General features: G+C 38.4%; 1 protein-coding gene across 6 annotated transcripts in view; it reads left to right on the top strand.

Annotated features, from left to right (window-relative positions):
• Nucleotides 1-13,535, top strand: part of PLCB4 (phospholipase C beta 4) — a 241,450-nt gene that overhangs the window by 157,223 nt on the left and 70,692 nt on the right. For all 6 annotated transcript variants that reach the window (XR_002436444.1, XR_002436445.1, XM_021390074.1 and 3 more), the window contains exons 8-10: nt 5,064-5,143; nt 5,684-5,737; nt 12,734-12,815. Coding sequence is in view for 4 of the 6 variants with exons in the window: in XM_021390074.1 (XP_021245749.1) it covers nt 5,064-5,143; nt 5,684-5,737; nt 12,734-12,815 (216 nt within the window). In the remaining 2 variants the exon portion in view is untranslated. The remainder of the gene's footprint in view (nt 1-5,063; nt 5,144-5,683; nt 5,738-12,733; nt 12,816-13,535) is intronic.

Below are 13,535 nucleotides of genomic sequence, written 5' to 3'. Positions count from 1 at the left end.
AGAAGGCTCTCTAGAGACCTGATAGTAGCCTTTTTTTTCTAAGAAAGAAGAGGACAGTCTCTTTAGCAGGGTCTCTTGTGATAGGACAAAGGGAAATGGTTTCATACTAACAGAAAAAAAAGGATTTAGATTGGATAAAAGGGATATTATAAGAGAAGATTTTTTTACAGTAAGGGTAGTGAAGCACTGGTTGCCCAAAGAGGTGCTGAGTGCCCCATCCTTGGAGACATTCAAGGTCAGACTGGACCAGGCTCTGAGGGACGTGATCTGGCTGTAGGTGTCCCTGTTCAATTCAGGGGAATTGGACTAGATGACATTTAAAGATCTTTTCCAGCTCAAACAATTCTATGATTCTAAGTCATCACTGAACTTCGTGTTACTGTTCCAACAGAAAGTGTGTGTTTATTATCTCCCCACTTGTCTCCGAGATCCAACTCTGCTGTTTACATTCTATCTACTTAAATTTTATTGGAGTTTTCAACTGAGAAATTGTTTTTTTATTTCCACTCAAAAAAAAAAAAAAAAAAAAAAAACAGCCACAAAATAGGATGTAGTCTGTCTGATTCAGTGTGGCAGTAGACAGTGAATGTAAAAGGAGGAAATTAACATTTAAAGTTTGCCATCCTGATTAAATCCAGAAATATATATTATTGTGTGTAAATTATAACACACATGAGATGTTTTCGTATGTGTGTTGTTTTTTTTTTTACTCAACTTCCTGTGACCTGCTAATCTGATAACCTGCTTTCCCCAGTCTAGGACATTTGAAAGGGTCAGTGAATGTTTGGAGGCAAATTTCCTTAGTGCAGAAGCAATGTAGCACTAATGTCAAGGCACTCTGGCTGTACGCTGGCCTATCCAAAGTTGGCAGAACTCCAATGAACCTGTTGTAGTTTACCATCTCAACATCTGATTTTTGTCTTCTTTGCTTATCTACTTTGCCAATACACTAAGGATTTTGACTTACAAGATTATTTTAAATCAAGTCAGCTCTTTTTACATTCTTTAATGAAGTGGTAGTGCAATGACCATCTCTGGCACTGCCGTGATGATAGAAGAGTTTGTGTGAACTCTCCTAATTCACCTCAAGAAAGTAAATTATCTGTTTAGAGGTGAAACTCACACTTATCTGGTGTTGCATTGGGATGGGAGGCAATGAGGGAGGGAGAGGGAAGTAATCTTTTGTAATTTTCTACAATAGTGTTACTTAGACATTGAATCACACATTGATGGCTAGCTTGTAACGCATTGGAGTGAATAGCATGTGCTGAAATACTTTGCTAATCATGCTAAAAAGCATATAGGTAAAATGGCAGCCTTATTGTCCAGCTGATAATATTTGGTATTAAGGATGACTGCAGTTGGGAGCACTTCATTTTGATGTTCTTAAATTTCTCAGTTTTTCAGTTGGAATGGTATTTTTCATTTTTAAATTGGTTTCTGTTTGTTTAAAATGGTTAAATGGACCACCTTGGTTATGGTAAGGAAAAAAAAGTTCTGTTTCAGTTGAACTTGATTTTTTTTTTTTTCTGTGAAGCAAGTTATTAGTTGTTTTCCCAAATCATATAATTTGAAAACTCTAGCCCTGGTGCTTCATAGCTGTGCATATGCCTACTGTGTTTGTCTGAACCTGTGTACAGAAACAGACAAAGTAAGTTTTCCAGACGCTTTTAGAGTAGACCCCTCTAATGCTGCAGAAGTCATTCCAGAATGGAAAGCTTTGCTGAAGGGTGGAAGTGATCTGTACACATCAGGCAACTCACGGTATAGAGCATTGTGCAAACCTCTGCTTTCCAGATGAAATACCTGAAGTAGGAAGAAGTCCTTTTCATTTTGTAATAGAATTTTTGTGCAATATCAGATTTATCTGTTCTCCGGTTGATCAGGTAGGGGATGGCTTTTGCGTTGTCACTAGTCTAATGTCCTGACTTTCCCTATCTCATGCTTTAAAGGCACGGTAATTTTCACAGAACATAAATGATTTTTGTGGCATGTGAGTTGAGAGAAGAGGGACATCTACTGGTCAAAACATTGATGGATAAGGGCAAAATATCAGGATTCCCGCCAGGCCGCTTGTTTCTAGATGAGAACTGAGAGACATGATTCTATTCTCCATGGGTTTCCTGAAACTTCAGGCTCTTAAGCCCTTTATTCTGACAGGCAGACACAGGCACCGGATATGAAATGAAAGAGAATGCCACCTATCCTCCCCAGCTTTCCCACTGCTTGAATTAAGCGGACTGCAACTGTGGAGAAATTGCAAGGAAAAAGCAAAGATCAAATCACTTCAAGAGGTCTGGATAATACCGACCTTGCCAATAAAGAAGACACAGATGACCTTATCTGGAATTGCTTGATCTGTAGATTACAGGGGTTTTTACCCTTCAGAACTTATGCCCTTTTTAACACTCCTAATTTAAGGTTGATGGCTAAAAGAGAGCTGAGAGGTCAAATTTATCTGTGCACCCTGCTGCTGCTGCCAGTCAATGAACTTCAGCTAATTCAAGGTTACTAAGTGCCTCGAAAGCATTTGAGTACTACAGCAAAATCTGAGAGAGTGCTTCTTCAATAAATTTTTCATACCCCTCCTTAAAGAGATATTTCACAATGTTGGATCAGGCTAGAGAAAAACAAGCTACCTGTAGTGTACTTTCATTCTGGCCTTTTGTGTCAGCCTATATGTCTGTGTTTAAGGTAACTTTGTCTTAATTTTTATTTCTTTTCATGGTTATTCTTTCTCTAAGATTAGATAGCAGGGCCCAGATTCCTCTTCAATATGAATACAGAGTAATTCTTGGTATATAGAGAGCCATTCAGGAGTAATGTTGACAAATTAAAGGTAATGAGCCATATATTGAAAATCTGAAAATATTTAGCACTAATATAAATGAGAACCAAATATATTCTGTATTTCTATCAAAAGTATTTTGTAACTGCTTGTAACACAAGCAGTCTTCCTGTATCATCTTACTTGAGGGAACATTTGTAGAAAAAGATAAGTGTTTCCTGAGTCTGTCAACAGTTTTCAATTGTATCAGTTTTAATAAAATATACTCTGTCTCCTCATGAACCTTACTTTATTTATATCCCTAGACAGCATATCCATACTGTGACTATTAAGTCCTCTTATTTGTGAAGCTGGGAAAAGAGAAATGGGAGAGTAAACTGATAGTTTGTTTCCAAGCACAGCTTTGGAATCTGCTTTAGAGGTGACACCATGTCCTACACATCTAAGCATAGTGGGGATATGGTCTTTTGCCCTGGTGGAGACTTGCTAAGCTTTAAAGTATAAGGTAGGTTAGACTATTAGACTACTAGACCCGATGAGGCAGCAAGGGCAGGGCAAATGTTACAGGAAAAGAGAAAGAGCAGTCCCTAGAGAGATGATTAACCGATGGGGTTCTACACTTGCATTACCTCACTGTCTGGTTGTCTGCCTATTGGACTGGCTTCTTGGTTATGTAATGCCCTCTCACTCCAGGTAGCCTGTCTTTAGGCAGTATCTCATGTATTTCAGATGTGATAACAAAATCAAAGGTAAATAATTCTGTGAATTATAACAAGAAGAATGCTTTAACAGCTTTAAAACACAACTGAGAAAATCCCAAATGCTATACTTTTCCCTTAAGTCAGACTTTTATTTTCAAATTATTCTCAGATTCATGCTTAATCTATTTGTATGCATATTTTATGCAGTGATTCCTAATATATATATATGTATATGAAAGCTTTAATAAATGGCTTAGTATATGGCTGATTTTTCAAAAGCCAAATAGATTTGTAAGGTTAATTTTAAGGGAATCTGATAAGTTTGCTGTTTAAAAAGAAATTTGTGATGTGCTTGGAATGTGACATGAGTACAAGAGTCTGCTTAAGTGTTTTCTTTACTGAATTGACACTTCAGACCTTTTTAGCATTATTTTAGCCAATGGTTATTAACTGTCGGCAGTTCACCATATACAATTTTCCAAATACATTAGTATTCCTCCTATATAAATGCTATTTTTTTCATCTGATTTGCTGATGTGCAGCACTTACGAAAATAAAAATATATTCATCTCCATCTATTTGTAAGTGTAAAATTCTGGATTCTGCCCAAGTCAGTCCAAGCAGCAAGCACAGAATTAGTCCGGAAGCAAGAAGCTTTATTCATTAGGTTGATGTTAAGCAGTGGACCAAATCCCATCTCAGTTGCACCAGTGTAAATTATCTGTTGAGTAATCCTACTGTTACAGTGGCATAATTGAGATTGAACTTGGCCTGTAATGCTATCATTTTTTTTCTGATAGCTTTATCCTGCCAGCATTCTCACTAATGTCACTGTGAGCTAGTGTTAAGGTCTAATCCTTAAGCTTCTTCTATATAGCAATGCAAAGTCTTGGTATGAGCTACAGTAGAAAAATAGATCCATAAAAAGGAGTTATGTAAGTGCTGTAATACTGTTGTTGGCCGAAAGTTGTCCTAATGATTGCAGGAATGTTTTCCTTTTTAAGGATGAAAGCCAGAAAGAAAGCAGGACTGAATATGTAACAGGATGTTAGATGAGGTCAGCATTGGAGAGAAATTTTTGTACCTCCCTGTTGTTTGCTGTAGCTTATTAATATTTTGTTTCATTCTTTTCCTAACATTGAACCGATTAATTGTATCATCACATATCATATAATGTTGCTTAGTAATAGCTAATATTGTCAGCAGCGACAGAAAAGGAGGCATATATTTATATGGGCTATAAATAGAAAGCTTAATAAATCAATCAGTGGACTGTTTCCCTTTGCTGGCAGTAAACTGTTTTAATAGCACTGCAGATGCTGCATGTGGTACTTGGAAAAATGAAAAGCACAGTCACTTTGTTTAGTGAAGAATAAAATATTAATGGGTAAAATGTGGTTGGGCTTTTGTGTGGTGTTATAGGCTGTGAAGTGGATGAGTTCTTTTCCTTAACTCAGAATGTTAACGTAATCCATAGCTGCAAGGAAGAATAGCCTTCCACCAAGACAACCTTTCCTATTTCTTCTCTCTTCGGTTTTCCTAATTTATTGCTTCTGTATTTTTGTGTTTCTCAGCAATGGGTAGAAGGACTGGGATCCATCATACGTAACTTTAGAGCTAACAACGTCAGTCCAATGACATGTCTCAAGAAACAGTAAGTTACCTTCTTTTCTCCCCTTTATTTTTCTAGCCTTGTAATTTCCTTCTTGTATTTTTTTCATACCTTTTTTAAATAATGTGTAATGAAGAAAATTAGTTTAGCGTTTCATTGTAACCTTTCATTGTGATCAGAATAGATCTCAAGTCTACATTAGGCATCTGTCCAAGAGAAATTATAAGAGAATTTATAACTATTCATTTGATTTATTGCTATTTTTCGCCTACTACATATGTTGTAATTATTGTCTGGGTTGTTCCTTCACTGATGTATGTGGAAACAGAATCCCATGAATCTTTCTTCTTTTCAAACTGATCCTGTTAACTGTTGTGATGGTTCTTTTGGGCTGCTTTCTGCTTTTACAGGTAAAGCACTATTCTGCCTTTAAGCACTATATGTCTGCAGAGGAATATTTTTTAGTACAAAACAGTTACCTGTTTATACTAATTTCAAGGGGATGTCAGTAATCTTAAGCTTAATATAACTGTCCCAATTTTAACAAATGATATTTAAAAAAATCATATTTCTTATTTTCAGCTGGATGAAGCTGGCCTTTCTGACAAATACAAATGGGAAAATTCCGGTTCGGAGGTAAGCACAATTGGGCATTCAAGTTTATGTCAAGTTCTGATTTCATAATGCTAATAAAGGTCTATGGCTTAGTAATTAAATACAGTACAATTTTATCATTGTCTAATACCTATATAAAAACAAGCACAGAACTAGGCATACCATATCCTTGGTAACCTAGGGAGGACTTCTTGTCAACCTAATAATTTTTCTCTTAGTCCATTCTAAAGAAGATATGAGTGCTTATAATTGTTTTCTAAGTCACTTAGCGCTAAAAAGTTTTCTCATCATAAAACTCCTCAAACTCTGGATTAGGTTTTTCATAAAATACTTACCAAAAGAACCACACAGACTTGCAGGCCAGTTAATTGGAGGGCAAAGATGTACCTTGTAAAATGTAGTTCCTTGTAAAAGACAGATATAGCTCTGTCAAAATTACTTCTGCTTTTATAGGAAACCCCAGGATAATATTTGGTTTTCTCCACATGGTAAATGAATCGTTATGTTGATTGTTGTCAGTGACAGAAAAGCTAGAACAGAGTATTTTTTTTCCTGTCCAGCTATAAACTATTTAGTGTTACTGATTTTCAGTCCTCTCTGGCTAGGCAGATAATTCTCCCTGCCCTGCTCTAGACGTTCTTGCAGATACATTGAGCTTCTTTTCTCCTCATCCAAGATGTGAAAACCCTACTTTTGAGACATGCTGTTTTTTCATTAAGAGGAACCCACAGAAAGGAACAATAAGGACTGTGTAAGATAAGCCTTGTAGAATGTTTTTAGTCAAGGGAGAAAGATAGGACTATGCATCTACAGAATGTGCAGAAAAACAAAGTGTCTGCCTTGCTGCCCTCCAGGTTTCTTAGTTTCATGATTCAAGTGACACCTTGACAGTGTTAAGGCTGCTTCAGTGAATTCATTACTGAGCTTTCACGTTGCCAACTCCCTGCTTATTCTTTATACTTTGACTGAACTGCCATGAGGTACCTCCTGTGCAGAGGCCCCAAGAGGAGTATCATCTGAAGGGTAGGAATAAGGGAACAGTACTAAAGGAACAAATTCATTTTCAAGATTTCAGCTTTATGTCTGTGTTTGAACACAGAGCGTTATTTTTCAGAATTGATTAATAGTGTGCTAGTTTATATGAAACTTCTTCTACCTTGAAATATCTTGCCTTGCATTTAGGGAGACATTAGTTTGTTCTCTCCATTGTGCTATAGCAAACAAACTTGTGTTTCCATACAAGGCCGTGTATTGCTAAAGAGAGTCCACCGGCTCCGATGTATTACATTTTCCTGCTAGATTTATAGTTTGGATTTTGGAGTACTTAAATGGTCTTTTAAACTTGAATAATTTTTCTTAAAAATGTTTTAATTTCCAAGAGTGCCAAGTTGACACAGAGTTGGTCTCTAGGAGCTTAACTCCTTGCAAAAGTGGTTCACAGTCTAAATTTCTTACTCTTCCATACTGTGCAGAGGGAAACAGAACCTTTACATCTGGACACTTGTCAACGGTTTACGGGCGTTCGGCCCGGTTCCGTGACGAAGGGGACGGGGGATCCACGGGTCCACGCCCCAGGAAAAGGGAAAAGGGGAAAAGGGTAAGGAGATGGCCCTGAGAGCAAAGAACAGCGGCAACAATCTGAGGAGGAACAAACTAATTTACTAAATAAAATATCAGAATGCAAAACAACACACTATAATACAATATAATTACAATTTAAGCTGATAAATCCAATACAGAGAGAGAGAATGTCCCAAAATCAAGGTAGGCCTTACTCTACTACCGATGATAAGACGGCTGGAGAGCGAGGTGCTGCCAAGACGAGAGACGGGCGGAAAAAGGAACGAGGTCTTGTGATCTGCAAGTGTTTATACTGCGAGCTTTTATCTTTTCCCTCCGGCTGGAAATGGTAACAGAGGAGAAAAGTACCGTGGGGACTGTGGTAGTCCTTCTCTTCTGAGAACCAGGTATATCCACTACATGATGTTATGATGTGGAATACCAATAACCGAAAAATCACAAAACCATGACAACACTTCAAAGGGTTCATTATGTTATTGTGGGTAAAATGTAGCAACCTATTTGAGTTCATCCAGTAAGTGCTATGTTGTACTTTCATAGGAGTAGGAGAGATGTCAGAGACAGGAGGAAAGGAGTAGAGAAGGTATGATAATGAAGGGGGGAAATTAGACTGCTCTTTAGACCCAGCTTGGAAAAATGGGTGAACCAGAGCTCTATTCTCCCCTCTACAGCAGAGCCCCAGTTGAGGACACTAAGATCATGAAAGTGTCCTGATCGAGAAACACCTACCTTCTATGAAGTGGGACGCAGGTAACCAGGTCTCAGCTGTGGGCAACCCCTCCTTCTCCTACCACAAACATTTAGTGCAGAGGAGGAGTATGGAGAGAGAAAAGGTGGAATAGAAAAAGCCAGATGCATAAAGGAATCACAGAATCAGAGAATTGTAGGGGTTGGAAGGGACCTCCAGAGATCAAGTCCAGCCCCCCTGCCAAAGCAGGCTCCCTGCAGCAGGTTGGATAGGTAGGTATCCAGATGGGTTTTGCATATTTCCACAGCCCCCCTGAGCAGCCTGCTCCAGTGCTCCATCACCCTCACTGTGAAGAAGTTCTTCCGCATATTGGTGTGGAACTTCCTATACTCCAGTTTATGGCCATTTCTCCTTGTCCTGTCCCCACAGACCACTGGAAAGAGGTTGGACATGTGCCTTTGTCTCCCACATTTAAGATATTTATAAGCATTGATAAGATTCCCTCTCAGTCTTCTTTTCTCAAGGCTGAACAAACCCAGGTCACCCAGCCTTTCCTCGCAGGGGAGATGCTCCAGGCTCTTTATCATCTTTGTGGCCCTCCTCTGGACTCTTTCCAGGAGATCCCTGTCTTTTTTGTACCAGGGAGCCCAGAACTGGATGCAGTACTCCAGGTGAGGCCTAACCAGGGCAGAGCAGAAGGAGAGGGTCATCTCCCTTGACCTGCTGGCCACACTCCTTTTAGTGCACCCCAGGATCCCATTGTCCCTCTTGGCCACCGGGGCACACTGCTGGCTCATGGCCTGCGTGTCATCCACCAGGACTCCTGGGTCCTTCTCTGCAAAGGAGAAGGTTATGTGGATGTGGAAACCACTTGAAGGAAGGCAAACCAAAAGCTTTGGGAAATGTGAACAGAATGCTTCTGTTATTCAGTAAGTTTCATATTGTTTATCCAAGCCTTTCCCCAGTAACTCTTTCCACTGACCTAAATCGCTCATACTTCCTATTCAACAGACCTCAAGATTACTGTGGTCATTTCGTCCCATATACCTACCTGTTTTTCAATTCAATGTCTTCTAGTTAGCCCCATTCTGTCAAATATTCACCTCCTCTGGTTGCTCGGGCACCTCTGTAGCAGTGGCTGTAGCTCTGGGGAAAAACATACAAAGGTTATTTCTCAGAACAAGAAGAGCCAGCTGGTCTGTTGAGATGTAGAAATGTGTATCACAAGATCACATTTAGTTCACTTTTACAAAGAAATGAAGTAAAATCCAGAGAAAAATAACATCATCAGTGAAATCAGAGCTCTTTGCATTTTGTCATAGGTTTAATACTGATTGTTGCAGGTGACGCATAGACCCAGAGAGGGACAAGCCTTGAGAAGGTAAAAGTCCTTAGGCTGACAATGGCAAATGATATAAATATTTCTGACTCCTTGTTAGTATGCTTGGGATTGTGAAGTCATTATAATTATTCTCAGCTACTTTTGGATTTTAACATACTCTAGGGCATTACTAATAATATTACTAATAACATAAGTGTTAGGGAGAGAAGAAATACTGGCAGTTAGAAGTGCAGAAACCTTCAGGGGAGCACTAGATATTTTGTATTTTCAGACTTCAAGACTACTATAAATTATGACTGAAATGGTCAATGTTTGTTAGCATAAAAAATAAGTAATTTTCTGTTCGCATAAAACAAATTTTCTACACGTGCGAGTTGCACTTGTTGAGATAGAGCATGTTTAGAAATTAACTCCATCTATGCTCATCCATTTTGTGACTACATTTAAAAGGGTTTGAGCTAATTTAGGTTCTAACTATGAAAATTTATAAAACAATAAAAAATATTCAAAACTATGATAAGTGATCAGTTTTACACTGGTTTAATTAAGCTTATTTGAAATTACACATTTTAGTACATGTTTTGTATCAATTACTCCAGAGTGTCTGGAAGAAGTGTCTGGTTTTAAGTTAGGTGATGGTTGGAAGTCATAGTTTAAGATAATTTTTTGTACGGTGTATGCAGTGATACTTCCAGTGCTAGCCAAACTGATCATAGAATCATAGAATCCTTAGAGTTGGAAGGGACCTCTGAAAGCCATCTAGTCCAACTCCCCTGCAATGAACAGGGACACCTCAGCTAGATCAGGTTGCCCAGGGCTTGATCCAGCCCTGTGTTGAAAGTCTCCAGGGATGAAGCATCAACCACATCACTAGGCAACCTGTTCCAGTGCCTCACCACCCTCACTGTAAAAGATTTTTTTCCTTGTATCTAATCTAAATCTACCCACTTTGAGCTTGATAAATTCAGTGAAGCCAGAATAAATAATACTTTTGAACAGTCTTTGTGTTGGCTTGATATTTGTAATTATTTGAAAGTGGTAAATGTTCAAAGTAATCAAGTAATTGAATCCATCAACATGCAAGATAGATTTGTACCCGTCAGTCTTAGGTTTGGGAAGTATTTTAAAAAATGAGGAAACACACTGACATGTTGCCAAAAATAAATACAATTATGTACTCATACCCAGTGGAACATGAGGAGTTAACATCTGTAGGTATCTGTCAACCAGCAATTTGCTTGTATTGGAAATAAGTCAGTTTTTTTCCAAGATGTGCAACAAGATGAGTATAAATCTGTTAGGATGAAGTCTCTGCAGGTAGAAGAAAAAGTAGGTTTATTTACAATATCCTTAGCAAAATGAAAGTGTCATAATATACTTTGAAAGTCTTTTTTGATTCATGCACTTGTTTCTAGACTGCTGTTCTCGTTACAAATTATGTTTGCTGTCATCCTTGAAATACAAAAGAGTTTGAAATAAAAAATAAGTTTTCTATAGGCAGGGAATCTTGGCTCTCATTTTCTGATTAGTTACTTATAACAATATTATATGATATTTATTATTGGGACCCAATTCACTAGAACAAGTGTAGAATTTTTACCAGACTGGAGACAGATCATAAGGTATAGAACTGACATTATTCTGTGTCTTCAAATCAGTAGAAAAATAGCTGCTTGAGTTTGTTTGTTTCTTTGTTTGTTTAAGTGCTTAAAGTTAAACTCAGTCTGTAATTTAGTGAAAACATCTTAGTACTTACCAGCTTTGAAAATCAAATATTTATTTATCCTACTCTTTAACCAACCCACTCTCTTTATCCTTTTCTTGGAACCTGCTTTAGCACTGGGGTTGGACTAGATGATGAGGTCCCTTCCAACTCCTACGATTCCATGATTTATGTGCCTAAATAGGAACATAAAAATCTAACTGTTGTAAGAGCAAAGTAAAAAACACTATTTCTTATACAAGCCAGGATGTCATTGTCCTTCTTGGCTACCTGGACACATTGCTGGCTCATCTTTAGCTGAGCAACAACCAAAACCCTCAGGTGCATTTCTTCCACACAGTCTTTCAGCCACTCTGTCCCATGTCTGTAGTATTGCACAGGATTGTTGTGACCAAAGTGCAGGACCCAGCATTGGGTCTTGTTGAGCTTGATCCCATTGTCCCAGCAATCCAGCCTGTCCAGATCCCTCTGAAGGGTCTTCTTTCCCCCAGGAAGATCGACGCTTACTCCCAACTTGGTGTCGTCTGCAGACTTACAGAGGGTGCACTCTTGTCCAGGTCATCAGTAAAGATATTAAACAGTATTACTATGAAAATATTTACACAGGAGCCTCAGAGCATTTTGAACAACAGAATAACTGGGAATTGCAAGGACAAAAAATAACAGCAACTGTTTGTTTCATATCTCTTTCCTTGTGAAGTTATTTACTTTGCATGAGACTAACAGGAAGCCTCTATAAATGATTGTCTTGATGATAAAGAGCAACTCATTCTCATCAGGCAACTGTAGGGTCTTTTCCATTATACAGATTGTCATAGCATTAGAATTAGATCCTGGATACAGACCTCAGTTTGCCCCTCCAGACTGAGATATCAAAATCAAGGGAATTTGGGAAGCTTAAACTTAGACCCTGGAAAGGAGGAAGAAGTGTAGATCTATTTTTTTCTTGCAGAGATAGAGATTATTCAAATTTGTCTCAAATGAAAACAGAAATAGAGCAAATGTTTTAATCATATCAAATAGCTAGGCTTCAATTGGATTTGTTTTCTTGCGAATGAAACCAGTTTGTCAGTCTCATGCATGGTGAAATTATTCTTGATTTGTGGAAGTGAATGTTAACCAGTTTGGTGGAAACCTACTTAATTGCATAGTATTCCTAGAACTGGGGCGTTCATAATGCCAGTGAACTGAGGAAGCTTTCAAAGAGTGAAATGAAAACTGCAGCTGGTTAAGGAAAGAGGAAGGAACCTGCCATTGGGAATGATTCAGGCCTACTTTACAAATTATATGGGAAGCATAGGTTAATGCTTGGAAAGGAAGTCACAACAACCAGGAATGCCTGGAGACATGAGTCTTCTCACTTGTAGAATCTGCTACTTCTTAAACACAGTCAGTTATCTGTGCATGGAATTGAAAAGATCCAAGATAATGCTTTGCACAGTTCTGTATTGCTGTTATTCTTTTTGCGTTCATCATTTTGATGTATTTTCTAATGGGTAGCGGGCAGGACACTGCTGCTCCTTGAAGCTTAAAGCACTTTTTCAGCCTCACTATTTCTTGGAAGATGCAAACATTCGTCAGCTGAAGTCAGAGGAAAACATTGGCAGTAAAAAGCAAGAGACAGAGAACTGATTGTTTAGAAAGTGACTAACATTTTTTTTTTCCCAATATTTTTTGTTTTAGCATTACCAGAACCTTTGCATCAGGTAAAACAGAAAAAGTGATCTTTCAAGCACTCAAGGAATTAGGTCTTCCCAGTGGAAAGGTATTTAGCAGTTTTGAATAACTTCTTTGTATATGAATAAACTGATGAATCATTCACATTCTTATCTGTGATCAAAGTCATTTGATGTAAAAACATGCCTGTTGTTCACAAGTACTTTATTCATCACTGTAGGTTACTTACTAAAATCAAAATGTATTTAAGGTACTTTATGAACATCAGTCCTTGAAACTCTCAAATAAGGCTTCTCTTCTTTTTTGTAATAACGGGTCACCCCTTTCCCCTGCATTTATACAAAGTTCTTGAATGCACAATATTGTTGCATGCTGTCCTGTCAGTTTCATTTGTTGGATTCCTCCTGCTCTTTGTTCCCTTTGCTCCCCTCCATTGAAGAAGTGCTGTCCAGCACTGTCCTGCCAGCAGCCCCAGAGAAGTGACAAGTGACTGCAGTTGTGGCTCATTTCTTCACCCTGACTCCTGCTGAAGGTCCCTTCTTTTGTTTTGGAGACTCCAGCCCATAGTCCTTGGCTTTGCACCTGCCAAAGCTGGTGAGAGGCAGACTTACAGGATCAGCAGCTCTCACTGTCTCTAGCTGGGGAGAGGAGTGTAGAAAAATGTGGATTCTCAGTGGACACAGTGCCTGACACCAAGGATGAACTTTTTCCTCACTGCTGCAGTACTCATCTTGTTCAGTCAAAGAAGGGCATGATACTGAATCTGTAAGCTGTGCATTCCCTTCTATGGAAATTTCAGACACTCTTT

The sequence above is a fragment of the Numida meleagris genome, chromosome 3 (assembly GCF_002078875.1).
Source record: "Numida meleagris isolate 19003 breed g44 Domestic line chromosome 3, NumMel1.0, whole genome shotgun sequence".
NCBI lineage: Eukaryota > Metazoa > Chordata > Aves > Galliformes > Numididae > Numida > Numida meleagris.
This window is presented reverse-complemented; position numbering and strand designations above follow the sequence as displayed.